Source organism: Nannobrachium achirus (genome assembly GCF_963921795.1).
Source record: "Nannobrachium achirus genome assembly, chromosome: 2".
Taxonomy (NCBI): domain Eukaryota; kingdom Metazoa; phylum Chordata; class Actinopteri; order Myctophiformes; family Myctophidae; genus Nannobrachium; species Nannobrachium achirus.
Genome location: NC_137811.1, coordinates 29,591,712 through 29,610,974, shown reverse-complemented (window position 1 = coordinate 29,610,974; position 19,263 = coordinate 29,591,712). Strand labels below are relative to the sequence as shown.

At 42.2% G+C, this 19,263-nt stretch overlaps 1 protein-coding gene across 1 annotated transcript in view; it reads right to left on the bottom strand.

The window, feature by feature from the left end:
- LOC308297553 (hormone-sensitive lipase-like) overlaps positions 1-16,886 on the bottom strand; it is a gene marked incomplete at its 3' end in the record, with an annotated part of 58,159 nt that extends 41,273 nt beyond the window's left edge. Inside the window, exon 1 of the mRNA XM_080741010.1 lies at positions 16,793-16,886. Coding sequence (XP_080597136.1) covers positions 16,793-16,880 — 88 coding nt within the window. The 5' untranslated portion in view covers positions 16,881-16,886. The remainder of the gene's footprint in view (positions 1-16,792) is intronic.
- Positions 16,887-19,263: the final 2,377 nt, after the last annotated feature.

Here is a 19,263-nt window from a genome sequence, read left to right as displayed (position 1 = left end):
AGAAATTCAGGCACGAAAGTTGATGTAACAATCCAATGCGCCTCTTCACGTTTCCGACGCGCGACAGCGCAGTGTGGAACCATAGAGTTATAGTGTGGAACAGTGTTGCAGTGGTCTTGGGTCGTGCGCCCCCCGACGACCCAAACCTTTTCTGAGCCGGGGTCTCGCACCCCCCGAAGTTCACACCTCGACAACTGTTTAACAAAGAAACAAGCCTATTTGCATATCAATAGACCTGTATAGTAGGTGTCGAGTGACGTTCGCTGATCTACAAGCTCACAATGCCTCGCATCCGCGACGCGTTGTGAGCTTGTAGATCTGCTATTTTCCAGGCGCAGAAACTTGCAGAATGATGAGTCCAGCGCAGCAAAGCGCACGTTATTATTTGTATTATTTAATAATCAACGTAGCCTACACTTGAAACGCTTTCACAAGCCACAGTGTGGCTTAATATTCACATTAAGGGTAACAAGCACGTCAAGCAGGCACAGCAGTGCACACCGATAACACCGTTAAAACAAATAAAACTTCTCCGCTAGGCCCCGTCCCAAGCAGCGCGCAGTAGAGATGAGACATTCGCGAACGATTCGGCTCTCTTGAACGGCTCTTTTAAATGAACGATGGGATCCATTCCGCAGTCGCGGGACACAGAGCAATGAGTCAGTGTCGAGAACGGTATCAGAAACAAGAATTGACACAGTCAATATATAAGCTGGTCAGATGGAAAAAAAAAAGTTTTTTGAAAAAAAAAAAAAAATGTTTTTTGAAAAAAAAAAGTTTTGGAAAAAAAAGTTTTTTGGAAAAAAAAAGTTTTGAAAAAACTCGGGCGTGCTCAAACAACAGTAATAACTGCGTATTACCTTACTGTACTGTATACTGTACCTCACTGTACTGTACTGTACATATTCTGTGTTCTATATCTATGAAGTCTGTGTTCTAGATCTATGAATTTTGTCACTCCCCCCCCCCCCGTGTATGTGTGTGTGTGTGTGTGTGTGTGTGTGTGTGTGTGTGTGTGTGTGTGTGTGTGTGTGACTTTTACTTATAACTGAGTACATCTACAGTGCAGTATTGATACTTTTAAGATACTTTAAAAAAAACAAGTGTAAAACATTTGAGTACTTTTTCCAACAGCTACTTTCCCCCATAGCCTGGAGGACTCCTGCTAAGTTTGCAGTTGCCTTAGAGCCTATTACTCTATAAATCTATCTGTGATGTCTGATTGTACTAAAACTAGCATGCTTATTACTAGGCAGTAGTGGGAAAAGTACTCGCATTCTTTACTTAAGTATCATGCAATACTGCAATGTCAGTGGAAGTCTTGTATTCAAAATGTAGGATACTTGAGTACAAGTATAAAAAGTATTTGTATTAAAATGTACCAAAAGCAGAAAGTACGCATTATGCAGAACTTAATGTAACCAAGGTGTTCAAATAAGTGTATTGATTGTAGGCATTTTCCAAAATCTTGTGGTATTTCACTGCTACATATCGTTCTAAATATATGCTTTCTTGTCATTTAGTACAATGAATGTGTTACCGTGTCTCTAGAAATGTGCTCATTATTGGTGAAGATACTAACTGTAATTCTCAAAGACTCGCATTGGTTCATTCAGCACATCGTTTTTGCTCTGTTTCATTTGATATTAAAATGCAACTCGAATTAATCTACTGTGTGGACACTGATCAGATGACAGGAAGAAGCAGCTCATCAATGAATGTACTTTGTGTTGCTTTTGTAAATTGTGTAGGGTACGATATTTTCATGACTTCACACCAAAGCCCATATCATGGTCATAGAGTTAAATCATTGACAACTTGCATACTCGTTCAGTTCATATGTTAATGCAGATGGTATGCAGATGGTGTGACACATCACCTACTACAGCCTACAACGATGCCCAGGGCAACACTGCATATTGTCTATAAATGGCTCACAGTTTAAATAACGTACGGTTTATTTGGACAATCATCTGTAACAGATGAAGTATAATTAAATACGACGTGATTAACGTTTGTTTGACATCCTCATCACAATTACATTGGATGCATCGCGTTGATTAAAGTGAATGGCTGCTATAGTTTTGCTAGTTTTCATCACCTAATCACCTTCCTTTCATAACCTAATCTCTACGTTTAGAATTGAAAGAAAAATAATGTTAATGTTAGTATGAAGCTAATTATAAAGCTTAAATGGATGATGATGTCAACAATGACTTGTGAAAATCAAAGAATGATAACCGATCTACAAGCAATCATACAAACATTTTGTACTTTGATGCCAATACTTTTGTACTTTTACTCAAGTATAGACCTCTCTTTTCTTCTGTTTCATTTATCACAAGCAGGCTGGCCACAGGCACCGGCTCAGTGTGAAGGAATGGTGCTCCCTGCTGGACAAAATATTTCATTACAGCAGTACAGGTCTGGCTCCCAATCATGAGCTCGTGACCATGTGACATGGACAGCCAATCGGCAAATAGGTCCCCTAGGTCCCCTGAATGTCTCAGGACAATGTAATCTGTTTAAAGAGCTGGTCCTGCTGACCAGCTAAAAACGGATGGGGGAGGCACAGCTCATGGACGCGAGCTAGCAGTTTGGACATGTCATGGACACAGGCTGCGAAACACAAACAGCATTTGGATTACAAAAACACTGGAACAATTCAGAAGCACTTAATTAGAAAATGTAACTAGTAGCTGTGTATGTTAATCTGACAGTAGGCTAGATTGTTTACTTCTTGGACTTGGACATGCGTTTGTGCTGTGGCAGGTTATTTAATATGGGATTTTGACAGCTGCTTGCTTCTTCCTCTTAACGGAGCACCGTCCCGGCTCCGAATGTTTTAACGGAGCGGCGGTTCTGGCCGTTCCGTCTCACTTTCACCCCTGCCAGTGCGCTTGTGCGAGACAATAAATAACTGTTCGCCAATTGCTACTTCTCTCAATTGGAAGTACATGACACCAGTCCAGCGCACCGCAGTAGTAGGCTAAAAATAATATAAAAATATATACAATTTAGACTCCTCGACTCAAACAATTGGCGTCGATTCGCGGGGCTTAAAACGACGCAGAAGACAGCCCTACAAGCAAGCAATCTCTCTGTTAGACCAGGCCCAGGGTTTCCTGCAGCACTTTACAGGCCAGGCGCCCCGCCTGGCCAGAAAACCCCCCCGCCCCCCCAAGGGTATAAGAAAAAAAAAAAAAAAAAAAAAATTCAATTTTTTTTTTTTTCAAAAAAACTTTTTGGACCTCCAACAATGTACTAGGCATGATCGCGATCGCGAAATTGCATGTTTAACCCCCATACCAACCCTATCTTTCAAACATGGCAGCCATGTTTGTTTACATTTGAAGAAAACATAAGGGCTGGTATCTCCTGAATGCCTGAACGGATTTCCAAGCGAATTTTTTTGTTTGAAAGCTGTGAAAAGCGTGTACATGCATAGTGCATCATCTGTGCACGAATTCGTACACCAGCGTGCACACTATTTTTTTAACCCTTTGGTGGCGAACCGGCAATATAAGTTATTCAATGTTGAATAAATGTGGATGATAGCATGTAGTTGTGTTTTCCGTCATCATGGGCACATTCATGTGTTTTTTATAGGGCAAAAATAAGAATTAATATTAAAAATTAAGTGAATTAATTACTCTAATTAATTAATTAATTATCTCATGGCGCACGCGCTTCGCGCGTGCGCCATGAGATCCCCCCCCTGGTCAAGACTTTTTCCTGCAGGAAACCCTGAGGCCATGTCGACAACTGTTACCCAGTGTTTATTTGTGGCGACGCCTGACTCGTCCACTTTATATGAGGTCACGTTCCGTTTTTGTGGACGGTTGCTTCACACTGCAGCGCACCGGTCTCGAGGACGCACAATGCAGTCTCGAGACCTCTTGAGGTGGTTTCGAGGCTATCCGTTTCTGAGGAAAACCGCAGGCTTCACACTGTCAAAACATCTGCCAAGTAGCCTCGAGAACGGTCCCGAGACCGCAGTGTGAATCCGACCTCAGAGAGTGTACAAATGGAACCAAATGGACAATTGGGTCCATTCGGTTCCATTTGTACACTCTCGGAGTTATGGGGCTCTATGAAATTAAAACGTTTGAGAACCACTGTTATAGAAATAAAATTCATAAATAATAGTTAAAGTGCAACATCATTTCAAAATATTACTGTATTAATGAACTGTGATAAATGACATGGTATGGGAACGGCATAGACTGACATACTCGCTGATACTGATAACAACATTTTAGGCATTATTGTCAGTTTTTTTTTTTTTAAGAAAAAAAAGATCTAGATCTCATTTTAACAGCTTGAACCCTAACATTCACACAAAAGCAGATATATCAGCTCACTATCAGTTGTGAGCTTGTAAATCTGATATTTTCAGAATAGAGATTTAGAGTAGAGGAAGGGGGGGAAAGAGTGGACCAACAAGTGCAGAGCCCACCCAGGTGAACCAAGTATTAGTTAATTAGTTTACTAGAACAGTATAGAGGGTTTAAGTGGTTAATGAGTGTTGAAGCGAGAATTGAAATTAACCTATGTAAATCCAGGCTAATCTGACCCAAATGCACCGAGATCTATAAGCATGAGACAGGAAAGGAGCTTCACTTACACTGCTGGGAAAAACAAACACACAGGATAGCCCTCCCCCCACAGGCCCCCACACACACACACACACACACTTGCATGCACTCAACACATGACTACCTAGAATTGCAGTAGATATACTACTGGTGAACAACTGAGGGTGCATAGTATCGGTATGCGAATACAATATACTGTAGCTTGTTAACAGACAGAAAGGAGCACACACCTGTGTTGATGAGGTGCTGATCACGATAGGTAATGTTGAGAAGGAAAAACTCAACGTTTCGACAATAGGATTTAACAGAAACTGAATGCAAACATCAGTTATAAACTGTAGGGAGTGGGACAAAGGTGAACTCATCTCCTGGGGACTGTCCTCAATCTGCTCATCAGCATGGGTGGGGTGGATAATTACTCATTACCGACAAGTGACGAGACAACAATAGACGTCTAAAAAACTGAGTCATGGTAGCTCAGTTGCAAAAGCCCTTGACTCATCATCAGAAGGTCATGGGTTCAAATCCTGGCACAGGCAGCTCTGCATCTGAGCAATTGGCACTGATGGCTTGCTTATTGGGGCGCAACGTTGTGGTTAGTGCATATGCCCTTCATGCGGAAGGTTGAGTGGTTCAAGCCCTGCCTAGGCCGACGTCAGCAAGGGGGAGTAGACGACAGCAACCTCATGGCCTCCCATTCAACCAATCAACAAAGACGACGATACACGAAAGAAGAAGAAGACACACTATTTCAGTATATCAGTAATACATTATAACTAGTATATCTGCAGTGTTGGAGAGGTGGTCTGGTCTCCCTACTCTTCCATTGAGAAATGACTGTAAACCCTGTTGTTTGATAGGACAACTTACTGGTTAACAAGCAATTCTTGCCTGAAGCTCATAAATGTAATATCTATCCTGTTCAAACAGTGATTGCTTCTTGGCAGAGCTGTAGAACCGTGTTCTACTTCTCCCATGAGGGAGATCCAGGTTTGAATCTTGGGTAGGATATAAAAGTTATGGATTGCAGCTTTAAATCAACACGTCAGCCTTTCTCTTTATAAAATGTGTAGAACACAGAAGACATTGTTCTTGCAGTATTAAAAGATATATAAATAAAGGTTTGAAATCTTGGTTGAAATGACCAAACCTGCCTACCGATGATGTCACTAGTAGACAGCTTTTTGAACGGTCCACAGCACATCCTCTGAGACAAAGAGCAATTAGAAAGTGCTCCTTTAAAGACCCAGTGAAATGAAAAATATGTTTTTCACACTTTTAGAGCTTATCCGTGGTAATCATATGGGCATTCCTAACACTATATGCCAAAAAAATAGAAAATAAACAATTTTTGTGTATATTTATATCAAAGGTCCCTAAATAGGCCATTCTTAATTATTTCCTGTGAACAGAAATTCAAAAAGTGATGACATAGACAGGTCCGCTTGCATATAAATGAACCTTTGATTACATTCACCTGTTTGTTTCCCATTGCTGGCTCCCATTACTCAGATTTTAAATCCCATCGCCTGAAGCGCTGGTCCCCTCGGATTGGTTCAGAAACACACAGGCTTCCTTTTCAAACTGAAACTTCAAAATAAAATACCCAAAATAGTCATTTCATGGGGTCTTTAACCCTTATTTCACACTATTAGTTCAAATAGATCAACAAAATCACAAGTCGCTATACAAAACATTCTTTGTTTCTACCTCTACCTCTTTTTTCCCCTTTCGTTTTTACATTTCAACTTAATTTAAAGATGTTTTACAATACATTATTGTCACAAATATCGATAGCAGTGTTTGGTCAAAAACATTGTGACATTTGATTTTGTGTTTTGTCCACATCACCCATCAGCCATCACTAGTTGGTGATGTTGGGCCAAGGAGCACAGCGGCAAATCCCTAGTGAGTGAGATGCGCTCCACACAGTACAGCAGCATAAATAACTTCAAGACAAGCAAGGGCTTCATCACCACAGTATACAGTGTATACTGTACATATATGCCCCTAACCCCAGCTAATGTAAAGGGACCAAATAGGGTAAAATAAAGCAGGTATTTGTTGAATAAATGAATGCCTTATTAACAAATATTAAGCAAACTAGACCTAAGGGCATACTTCATACTACTTCCACAGTGGCTCAACTGTCTTGGGATTTATACTCCCTGCATTGGCAATAGCCCATGACTCCAAATGAATGGTTTGAGACAGAGAGACAGAGGGGCAGAGAATGAAAGCAGCAGAGCCATATTGTATCACTTTACGGTAATATAGACAGCTATATCAGGTAGTCTCATATCATGAGGTCAATATTAATTATATCTGTGGAGATTTAAAATCAAGCTGCTAACTGTATGGGCCACGCTAGCACACAAAAGACTGACAAAACACACACAGCAATGTGTGCACCACCTGAGGCAGAGGGTTTTGCTGAGAATTAATGTATTAGCCAGTGCTTGAGAATGCATTAAACCTGAAAAGACATAGGAACACACACACACTAATTGTGCAACACATGGCAACATGAGCCAGTACAGAGCTAGATCATGACGCTTGCGTAGGCACTCAGCCGTTTATGTCAGGCCAGGGTAAAGCCCTTGATACACATAGAAATGTCGTTATCAATATCAACCAGCAACTATAATGATCAATGTTGACTTTTCCATTGAGAAACCTCTGGAAACACAGAACAGACACAACCATACCCTTCTAAGACTAACTCATTGTGTACCAAGAATATCAATCAAACTACTAAACAAACTGCCAGCTTTTTTTTTTTTTTTTTTTCTTCATTTTTACTTACCTTTTCAAGAAGTCACAGACTATGTTCCTATTTTTGGATCGATCTCAGGGGACATGCAAAAGCAAGTAATTTGGGCTCTCCTACCCAGAGATACTCCTTGCTCCAGTTCCTCTGTTTTATACAGAGAAGCGAGGCTAAACGAGGAAGTGGAGAAATGACAGTTTTGGGATGGGCCATTTACCGATTTTTGATGATGTCATGAGGGGGTTCATTTGGTGTTGTGATTCCACTCTTACCACAACATGGGGCTGATCGCGGTCCCATCCTCTTTTACAGTACACTTTAAGACATAATAAGACATAATAAGACAGAATAAAGCCATAATAAGAAATAATGTGTTGGTAATTAGAGCTAATATATTTTATTAGACAGAAACAAAGACAGAATAGTAGAAAGAGCGAATACATTCTCTGGCACCGTCACCTGCCGCGGAACTGCAGCGGCAGACACTGCCGCACGACCGCTAGTTCGACCAGCAGTCGCACTGCATCGCCGGCGATAGGACAGGCAGTCCCGCCAGTAGGACCGGCGGCCGCCGCACGGACCGACAGGTCCCGTAGCGGTAAACTGCCCGTCCGTGCGGTGGTATCTGAGACAGAATAGCAGAAAGTGAATACATTATCTGGCACCGGCATCGCTGGTAACTGCCGCGGCAGCCACCACCGCACGGACGGGCAGTTTACCGCTACGGGACCTGCTGGTCCGTGCGGCGGCCGCCGGTCCTACTGGCGGGACTGCTGGTCCTATCGCCGGCGATGCAGTGCGACTGCTGGTCGAACTAGCGGTCGTGCGGCAGTGTCTGCCGCTGCAGTTCCGCGGCAGGTGACGGTGCCAGAGAATGTATTCGCTCTTTCTACTATTCTGTCTTTGTTTCTGTCTAATAAAATATATTAGCTCAAACACATTATTTCTTATTATGGCTTTATTCTGTCTTATTATGTCTTATTAAGTCTTAAAGTGTACTGTAAAAGAGGATGGGACCCTGATCGCTAACTAGTGGAAAACGCAATAAAACAAAAACACTGAAATAGGACTTCAGCTAAGTGGTTAATCAGATCAATCAATTTAGGCAATATAAAATGTAATTAGACTTTTTAATATATAACTAGATATATATATATAAAACAAACTTGGCCCAGGCAGGGACATAAATACTGGCTTAGGACTGGAGCCACCAGTTCACAATGTTTCACTTTCAGGCCAAACTAGTTTTGGGCCCATGGCCAACAGTAAAATTAGACTGCTTAATTAAGAGTGTGGAGGGGTAATATTTCAACATGACAAGGCAATAGGCATTATTATGCTAATAGAATAAACTACGTATAAACCTTATGAACCGACTGCATCAGCATACTGTAAGCTGCTCTAAAACGTGTTTAATGACGAGGAGGCCTAGGCGCATTATGCCCCCTGATGCATACCACATTCTGCAAATGAGAACAGTTGGGCAAAATGCTCATCGAATGATTACAGGCACACAATGACCGTCAACTCTGCATGTCGCACCATTTCTATAGGCTCCAACAAACCACTTCAGGGCTTTTAAGAAATTTTTAAATGACTCAAAATAGCCAATCTAAAAGTTCACAACAGATCAGTTTTCACAGTTTCTACACAACACAACACTGTTGTGTGTGTTACACAACTCTTCAGTGGTTAATCGATTTGTTGATATACTGTACAGTGTACAATAATCAATATTTTCAGTCCTACTCCTAAACCACTTGGCAACGACAACCACGAGAGCTGTGCCACACTGAGCAGAGGCTAGAAGCCACTGCTGGGATGTCACATATTAGGAGGACCACAATTGAAACAAGTCCCCAGGACCTTTTTGCGTTATCCTTTTGGCTCCAAGGTCTGACGGAAAACTGAAGTACTCGATAAATCAAACACAGTTTATTCAAATCTGCAAAGTACATGTTCAAAGCATGGGATTAGGGCCTCCTCTGACTATGTCAACACAAAGCATTCAAAGCATGTTCAAACTGTGATTAGGGCCTCCTCTGAAATGTGCCAACAGTTACACTAAGCATTGGGCGTTTATTTAAAGCATTATATGGCATCTGTAGGACCAAAAATGGTCCACAACACAACAGAATCCAGACCACACAAACCTTAACCTACAGTAGTCTCTCTCTGCACATTAAACATAGATGAAGATGGGTACATCAATAAATCATGCACTACAACTGCCACTGGCAGCACGACGGACATAATGACTCCTGCTGGGGCCTGTAATCGTGTGTGTGTGTGTGTGTGTGTGTGTGTGTGTGTGTGTGTGTGTGTGTGTGTGTGTGTGTGTGTGTGTGTGTGTGTGTGTGTGTGTGTGTGTGTTCGTTCTACAAGAACTGTGTTGGCAAGAAACTGGTGATATGATTCATATCCCGATGCACAGGTTACAACTCAATATTATTGCAATACTGAAAGCATAGGCGATATGAATATATTGTGATTTATTTGACATCAGGGCCTAATTTTAGGTAAACAGTATACACACCACACCACATGCATAAATTCAGAACAGTGGGATCAGCATTTTTTCGTATTCATCACAGTCCCTATGAGATACATCATCATAGCACTATATTTTGTGGAATCTGATTCTGAACAAAAGGTATTAACATTTGCTTAAAAGAAAATATCAATACAGTATCACAAAACAATATTGCGGATACACAAGTTTATCGATATTTTCTTACACTCCTACTGTCTACAAATTAAAGAAAACAGAAAAGGTAGCATTTTACCAGCTTCTGAGTTCATGTCTCTGTCCTCGTCTGTCTCCTCACTTCCCAGACAGCAATGAAAGCATGGAGAAAAAGAGACACAGAATGAGAGAGAGAGAGAAAGAGCGGGGAAGATGGGGAGGGAGGAGGAGAGGGACGGGGTGTTGCAAATGTGTCCTCTAGCTTGCTATGGCTCCCTCGTCTCTCACATGGAAACTCCCCCGATGTGTGTTGCGGGTTTGGGTTGGCCTTGTTGTCATACCATGTCCCACTCAGAGCCAGAGGCAAAGTGTTCCTCTGCTCGTTTCCCCTTTACTCTTCCTTTCAAAGGCCACTGGAGCCTTTGGGACACATACCAGCACCATCCTACAGTAACAACTCTTCACCCACACAGGGGAACAAAACAAAATAATCCAACTGGCCAAGAGGACACTGGACAGTGCACATGGATACCGTGTGCTTTTGGACAAACAGTATTGGATTCAACTGGAACCCAGTTACCTTTCACCCTCTGACACCAAGTAACCAAGTTGGCCCTCATTGGCTGCGTAGCTTGCAACTCCCATCACCTTCAGACAGTGCTCATTCAGAGAGGCAACAGCCAAGAAGACACAACCATGATTATGACGACATTCAGCAGCAGACACAAAATGTTTAATTCCAGTTTGCTCCTTTTCCCTTTACAAGGGGACTGCCCATAAGTCCGAAGGTTCATTAGTCCGAAAGTTCATTACTCCTAGGGTTACTGAGGTTAAGGTTAGGGTTAGAGTTAGGCATAGTATTCGTAACAAATTCGGACTAATGAACCTTCGGACCAATGCCATGGCACCCTTTACAATTGTCTCAAAACTAAAGGCATGGAAACCAATGAACATCTTTACATTTCCATGGTAAAATAAAAAGTGTAATAAAAATAAATACAAAATTAGCAAAGCATGTCTTTTTGTGTACAATGCACAATTTTAAATGATAATCCAACTTTTTATTGGTAATGATGATTTTTTTATTATTTTTTGTTTTGTTTCTCATTGTGCTTATGGGCATCATATCAAATGGTACATAATGGCAATGTGCTGGTTAGATTAACCCTTACGTAATGGTTCTAAGACGATTGTAAGGTGCAACAGCTGAGCAAATAAGAGCCAGGAATGCCAAGATTGACGATGACATCATAATTGTGAAACATAAAATCAGGAATTCTTTGGGAGCACATTGGGAGCTATATCCGTAACTGTTGATTTAGTAGACCGGGTCAGAAAACTGCAAAACACCTAATAATACAGCCATAGAGGAAATACTGTTATTAACATGTGCTGTAACTCCCTATTGGCCGTGTTGCTCAACACGCAGAGAGAGAAAAATTACTATGAAAAAAAGTACAACATGCCCTTTAAGACATGTGAGTTCACGTCTTAACTAGCATTACCACAGAACCCTGGAACATTTACTTGTGGACATTTAAGCGGCTGAGCCAAGTGTTAGTCAAATGTTGAGACATTCTGAAGTGTTAGTGAGCTGTAGTGCGGTTTGCTCGCCATGATAAGAAAGACTAACGGCAGCAGTACACGTGCACCGTGGACGACCCGTACCTCCCCAGCCCTGACCCTAACCAGTGTTAAGTGGAACAAGGGGAAAAGATGACCCATCTCATAAAATGTAAAATATCTTTATTTATCCATTTATTTTACAAATTGCCAAATTAACATCGCATTGAGGATTTTACTGTGTGCAATAATATCTACAACTATCATTGGTGAGCTCTCTGAAATACCCATCCCAGAGAACGGGTGGGTATTCCAGTACCTACACACAGACATTGGACAAACGAAGGGATTTTGAGAGATTACTCATTCTCGTTATATAGCCTACAGAAGGCCAAAGCTTTATCTTAGATACAATATTATTAAACTTTACCATTTGCAGTAGATGTTTTTATGCCAAATAAAATTGGAGCCAGGAATACACTTAAACTGTTATGATTTAAGTGTATTTATTGCCAAGTGCATAAAAAAAAAACATCGATCCCTGGCTCCTCCTGGCTTGGCTTCATGTCCAAGTGTCCTTGAGCAAGACACTTACCGAATAACCATTGCCGATGAGGAGCTTGGATTCTTGCATGGTTGCCTCATCCATCGGTGTGTGAATGTTAAGATAAAGATAAAAGGTGCTATAAATGCACTATTTGTATTTACTTAACTATCCATATATAACCAGAATTATTCCTCTGTATTTTACCCATTTATTAAAGGCACAGGACATTTATTAACAGCACACAATTCAGCACCCCGGGGATCTGAATATTTAAAATGTAAAAAAAAAAACGTTTTCCTGCTCTGTACAAAACGTTATGCAGGCTATTCGTGATTATTGATTTTGAATAGCCTACCTACATACTGACTCGAGAGAGAGGGATGAAGCGGGACCCCCACAACCTGTTCATAGATTCCATATAGTTTCATTGCTTGACAGCACAATCATTAGTGTATTTTGGATTTGTGTTCATTTGCATTTTTCAGATATTTAACTACTCTTTTCCCCTCTACACCAAACCTCTTTGCATAGCCGATCTACAAGCTCACAACGCCTCGCAGCTTGTAGATCTGCAATTTTTGGCTAAGGTTCTCAGAATATATTATGGATGCTAGGGTTCAAGGGTCAATATAAAAAAGGAGAAAAAGGTTTCTATCACTCAAAGATTTGGAGGACCCCCTGTAGTAACTCTGAGGACCCCCTAGGGGTCCCGGACCCCCTGTTGAAGACCCTTGCCCTACTGGCTCGCCTGCCAGTGAGGAGACCTTACTGGGAGGACTTAGCACGATTCTGAAGTTTCTACTCCTCTGTGTTCAACAACCCCCAATGACAGCGTGCCGGTCATAAGAAATACTGCTAGCCTGGATCCAGACCCTGAATCGCTAGCCATGCCCCTTTAGACATTTCTTTGTGAAACGAAAGGCAATTCAGGCTGAGTGTCAGGCTAAAACGTGTCCAGGCACTTACCACTTAGGCTCTTAAATGTAACCTTCCAGAGCATCTCAGATTCGAGTCCCGTTCCTGACGAACTTTGCTGCATGTCTTTCTCCCTGTCCATCTCCATATCATGACCATGTAGCTATTGAACCCACTGTTCACTTTAAGATACATATGAATTCCACACAACAGAGCATGTCAGTATCAGTGACAGAGATAACCAGAACCGTAAACCTTTAGACCAGGGGTCGGCAAAAAAAAAATTCCATAGCATGGCCGTGTGTGTAATTGTGTATGCGGGTATCCATGTATGTATGCATGTGTGTCTGTATGTTGCCCGAGTACCGCTGGGTGACCAGAGAGGTGCTGTTGAGCAGCCTTGAAATGTACACGCACCGCACGCACGCACGCACTCGACACCACTGCTCAGTTCGGTTACACCCAGCCACTCCGACATGTATCCTTTCTGACATGTCTCCATTCCGACACTAACCCTATCTCTAACCCTTACCCTAAACTTAACCCCTATGGAAGTATCGCCACTCCGACAATAAGAAGTCAAGTGGCGACATGTCGGAATGGAGAGCGACACCCGCTCAGTTCACACTGGTGTGATTTTTTAAATTAAGTGCCATGTTTTTACTTTCTTGATATAGTCAGTGTGCAATATCAACATTACGTTTAATTGGCCTGGGCCACAGTATAGTGAGTGGTACAGTCACCTAAGCTGGTAATCCAGCTTGACAACATGTTGCGGGTTCGAGTCCTGATCCTGACGGATATTATACTAATATTGATATAACGTATTGATACACCTCCCTCTGTGTTACTGTTTCTCATATGAAATGCAAACAGACTCCTTTGGAATGGAAACACAAGGTCAAGGCTGTCAACCCACACTGGCTGTTCAGGGAGTTAGCTTACACTACTCTCTGTTTTCAAGACAAACTTTCTGCAAAGCGTCACTTGAGACCTGGTATGTGCTCCGAACTCCAGAGCACTGTGTTGTATTGATCACATGAAAGCTGGGCCTAGTTGAGGGTGTTGATAGGCCGGTCACAATTATTACATAATCACAGTTATTTAATTTTAGATAATCCAAAGGTTATTTTTGCATGAAATCATCACAATGCATCGCAATGAGAGCCGCGTTGTGAGTTTATAGTCCAGCTATTTTCACAATTTTTTAAAATGTTTTAAAGTAAAATATATATATATATATATTATTATGAAATGATATTATTATTCATTATGATTAAAGGCTAAAACTAAGTATTAATCTGGTAATCGCAATGAACGAATGGCAATTAATCGTCAAGTTAAATGTCACGATGGTGACAGACCTAGATGCTGAGTGGTTTTTACAACACCCCAAACAGTCTTAGGATCAACAGCTGTGCTTGTAACGATGTGCTGGCCTGAGATAAAACCTCCCAATGAACACTATAACACCATAGCGATTCCTGAGTGTTAAGGCCAGTCCATACTCTCTCCGAAACCAAACTTTTCAAAGTTTTCGAAAGTTGCGAGTGACGTCATTTTGTAGTCGAGCCGAACCTTTCCGACGAAAAGTTCTGTTTAGTTTGGACAGGCCTTTAATTTAGCTCTGAGAGTATACAAAATTATCTATTAAATGGACCTCCATTTGGTTAAGCCTTCCCGAGCCATGAGGCCCGGCATAGGGCAGGACTCAGGAGCCCATCTCCTGTTTCTGTAGCGTGAGGCAGCTTGATGTACAAGACACCGCCTGGCCTGGACATCCGCTAGTATGTCGCAGGGACTTAACCCAAATCCAGCCCTTGATGCTGAGTGCCAAGCAGGGAGGTACTGTGGGTTTCATTTTTTGGTCTTTGGTATGATCCAACCAGGGTTCGAACCCTGACCTCCCAGTCTCAAGGCACACACTAACCAAAAGGCCACTGACTGAGCTGGTCTTTATACAAGCTCAGATTAAAATAAATAAACAAAAACTGCATAGTTGTCGTTGCCCCACTTAGCTCACATGGTGAACCAACTTGCCACAGCTATGAGAGGCAGCCTTTAAAAATAGCATCTTCTGTGTTATTATTGAACATGGACTGTCAGCAGCAGGGGTTCCTGTGGCGTGACGGTAAGTCAGGGGGCCAGAGGCTGTGGCTCTTGTGCCAGACAGATTCCTCTTCATTCACACCAGGAACACACTCAACAACAGGAAGTCAGCAACAATGAGCAGACCCACCCCTCTCTCTTATATATATATATAGGACACCACAAGGCTTCCCTTTCCCTGGATTCCAGTCACAGAAGCTTGGCCGTGTAGTAAAACCAGGTGTAAGCCTGGAGAGCTTAAGAAAAAGAAAAACGACCGAACACTGCTAATGTGGCATCGACTCCACACAGCACCATCGGAGATCAGATAACTTTGCTAGCTCGGTGTGGGAGGAACAGAGCTCTTCTAATCCCATTAATCCTACACAGCGAGTCTCCATACAAGACACAGGGCCTTTCTAAAAGCAAGCAGCATGCAAGGGGCAGTCCAAGCCAATGGTGCAGCTTATAATTAGGTATACAGTATTATCTATGACAAGTGTGAGGGATTGTTAGGAACTGGTAGTGGTTGCTAAACTATTATTTGAGATAAATTACTCTATTTGGTGGCGAGGGTAGCTGTGGCTTAATTAAAGAGGAGATGGGTTAAACAGTGGGGAGTCTGTTTCACAGTCACAACACAACAGGAGATTCATGGTGCTTCCAGCACACCCTCAAGCACAACTCCTTTCCACATTGTCACAATATGCCAGACAGAGCTCTCTCATCTCATGCGGTCTATCTGCACTAATGCGTCCAGTGTTACTTACTAATCCATTCCCTTGACTCAATTGAGTTCATAATCCTAATAATGACACAGTGGCTTGGATAGGAGTGACAAAGCCAACTTCTCCTCAACAACACCACCTGCTAGATCTATTTAAACCAGACCCTCACCCCCCATCATCACCCTGTGTTAATCTTGTTTGAGTACCTGTGCTGGTGGAAAGTAATGTCCGTGTCAGCAACTGAGGCAAGGAATACACAAGAGAAAATGAATGTTATCAAAGAAACAAAACATAGGGTAAATAAATACATCTGAGGAAAAAAGCACACAAAAAGCAAGTCCTGACAGACAGTGAAGCAGCTAAAAGCAAACTGGGTTGGTGATGTCTGGCAAGCTGCTGGGAAGCTGGGAGGGGATGGGGGTAGCTCTTAGCTCGTTAACCAGCCCAGTTCTATACCATTTTAGGGGGAGGCTGGTTTTACGAGGCTAGGTAGAACTCTGATATGGACCAGAGCTAGGAAGAGGGAGGAAAGTGATCGCATAAAGTCCCAAAACAAATGGCAAGCAAAGCACTGCAACACACCAAAACATCCATTTGTTTTACAGTATCTCATTCTCCGCCGTCTCTCACTGTGTTCTACTGTCATTTCCAAAACGCGAATACAAAACTACACGTTGGCAGAACTTGGCACTTTGAGAGAGGGACGGAGCGGCTTAAATCCCTGCAGCTGAACTTGACTGTTGCAACTCTATGGGCTGTTTGCAGCCAGCCGGCTAGCCGCTAACATCAGCTAGTAGCGGCCGGTCAGTGACAGTTTGTTTGACTGCTATCTCTCGCTGACCAACAAGAGCCACGTGGCCGCAATGTCACAGCTCAAACGCGACGCAGTAAACTCACCCACTGGCCCTTCTTTTTGTTTGGTCGAGCGTCTCCCATTCACGCCTTTTTCAGACCTAGTGCTTCCAGTCTTCTTTGCGGACGCCATCTTCGCCGCCCGCCCACACACTGTTTACGCTGAACCACCGCCTCCGTCCTCTGGAGCCTCGAGCATGCATGCCGGCTGGGGCGGCGGTCACGCCCACGAACGAACGGCAGCCAATAAGCGTGGGGTTTACGTTTGGCTAGCCAATCGCGAAGACTGCAAATCCACATGTACCCGCCCCGTTGCCCTTGGTTGCACAAAAATGCGTCCTCTGTCTTCGAGTTGTTGTCACCCATAGTTATCACCATGGTTGTCTGCGAGAATTCCGTGAAAGTTTAGTCAGGGATCCAGATCATCCAGTCACCCAACATTTGAGAAGACCATGTCATGCCGTACCTTTTATTGCAGTTTTTGAGCGGTGGTAAACCGCTCCTAAGAGTGGCTGTGCGTGTGTCTGTAGCCACTTTTCCTCAGCGTTTTGCCATAGCAATGTGTTTTCCTCAGCGTCTTGCCATAGCAATATGTGTGTGTGCGTAGCCATACCTCATATTACATTATATTATAAAATCCCAGACCTATCTGTAGCGGGAACATGTCTCCATTCAGACATATCTCCATTCCGACAGGGACTTCTTATTGTCGGAGTGCAGCGTTTTGCCATAGCAATGTGTTTTCCTCAGCGTTTTGCCATAGCAATATGTGTGTGTGTGTGTGTGTGTGTGTGTGTGTGTGTGTGTGTGTGTGTGTGTGTGTGTGTAGCCATATTACATCACCAATTACATCCTAGACTTATATCCTAGTCTTTTTCCTCAGCGTTTTGCCATAGCAATGTTTTCCTCAGCGTTTTGCCATAGCAATGTGCGTGTGTGTGTAGCCTGTATTACATCACCAATTACCAATTGAAGACGTTATGCAAGCACGACCACCGCTCACTTCACATTGGGTGTGATTTTCTTTTTTTTATTAATTTGGTCATTAAGGTCCAAAGAATGAGAGGCCTGCTTTTTTTGTGCCAAGCCAATGACTATAAAGATTGCTGATGAGACATTGACTGATCCTATTTTCCTATTGAAGTATTGATGAAAGTATTGGGCAACAAATGTCTATAAATGATTCGGAAAGGTTTTCCAAGTTTATTTCTTGACTTGGTGTTGTTCACAGACAGTGGCAAACCTCCTGGATCCAGCAGCAGTCTCCTAGCTGGATTCCTGGATTGTCATTTCTCCTGGAGAAACAGGACATTTCAGGAAATGACATCTACTATGTTAAAAAGGACCCCCAGACAGTGGATTAATTGATTTATCAGAATCTCAAGAAGGGGAAGTGTACCCGATTTCCTTAGAAAGGGTGAGGTCGCTTCTCGCCATTAGGGTGTCATTAATAGGAAATGTGCCCAAGAAATAGGCTAGGGTGTGTCTGCTCACTCACACATAAATTACAAAACAGTATATCAGCCTGGATTAAGAAATTCTAAAAAGAAAAAAACACTCAATCACTCAAAAATGCTCTGCTCACTAGCATAATATCAATGTAATTATTTAAGAACACGTGTCCATGAACAATTGGTTTAGAAACAGTATAAAGGTTTCTGTGTATTTTAGTTTATAACTATAATCATACAGACTTATAAGCTGATTATAATGCATTGTAGACATGGGATGCATAGCAACTGTTACCAAAAACACACATTTTAGCCCATATCCCCACCCAATACAACAGTGGTCCCCTGATTGATTATTAGTCAGGGTGGTGGTCCCTGGTTCACAATCAGTTGAAACCCCCCGATACAGAGATATTAACTTGCGTAATGACTGGTTATTAAAGATTACATTGCTTCAGTCATCAAATCAATTTCTGTATGCTTACTTTTTGCGTTTTAATGGCTGAAATTGTACCCATCATTTTCCTATTCTAGTAAAGCAAGCCTGATAAAAGTATCTAACACAAGAATTCAACAGAACACAGGAAAATACATCTATCCCTCGGTTTCGGGGGGAGGACCCCCAGACCCCGCTTGAGGAGTTCCACAGCCCCCCAAACCACCCAACAATCTCCTGGATTCTGACAGTCCAATATTGGCAGCCCTGGCTGTAAGTGAAATACCACACTGCATTCATTTACATATACAAATACAAAATATTCATGGTAGGTTTTCCTTATGTTTTATTTATTAATAAAGTGTTCTGGCAAATGTAAGTGACGGCTAAACAAAAATCACTGGACAGATTTAATGGCACCGAAAGGAGAGTGAGAAACAAATTATTGTTTTAAAAGGTTAAAAGTTGAACACAACTGTCGTACTAGCCTATCAGATTACTTTTTTTTAATCAAGTCTGATTTTTACTTTCCTATCTATGAAAATAAAAGTCGGAGCTCGATAAAATCGTAATTCAGACTTAAGCTAGCTGTATCTGTATCAAATCACTCAACAACATCACTTTCTCCT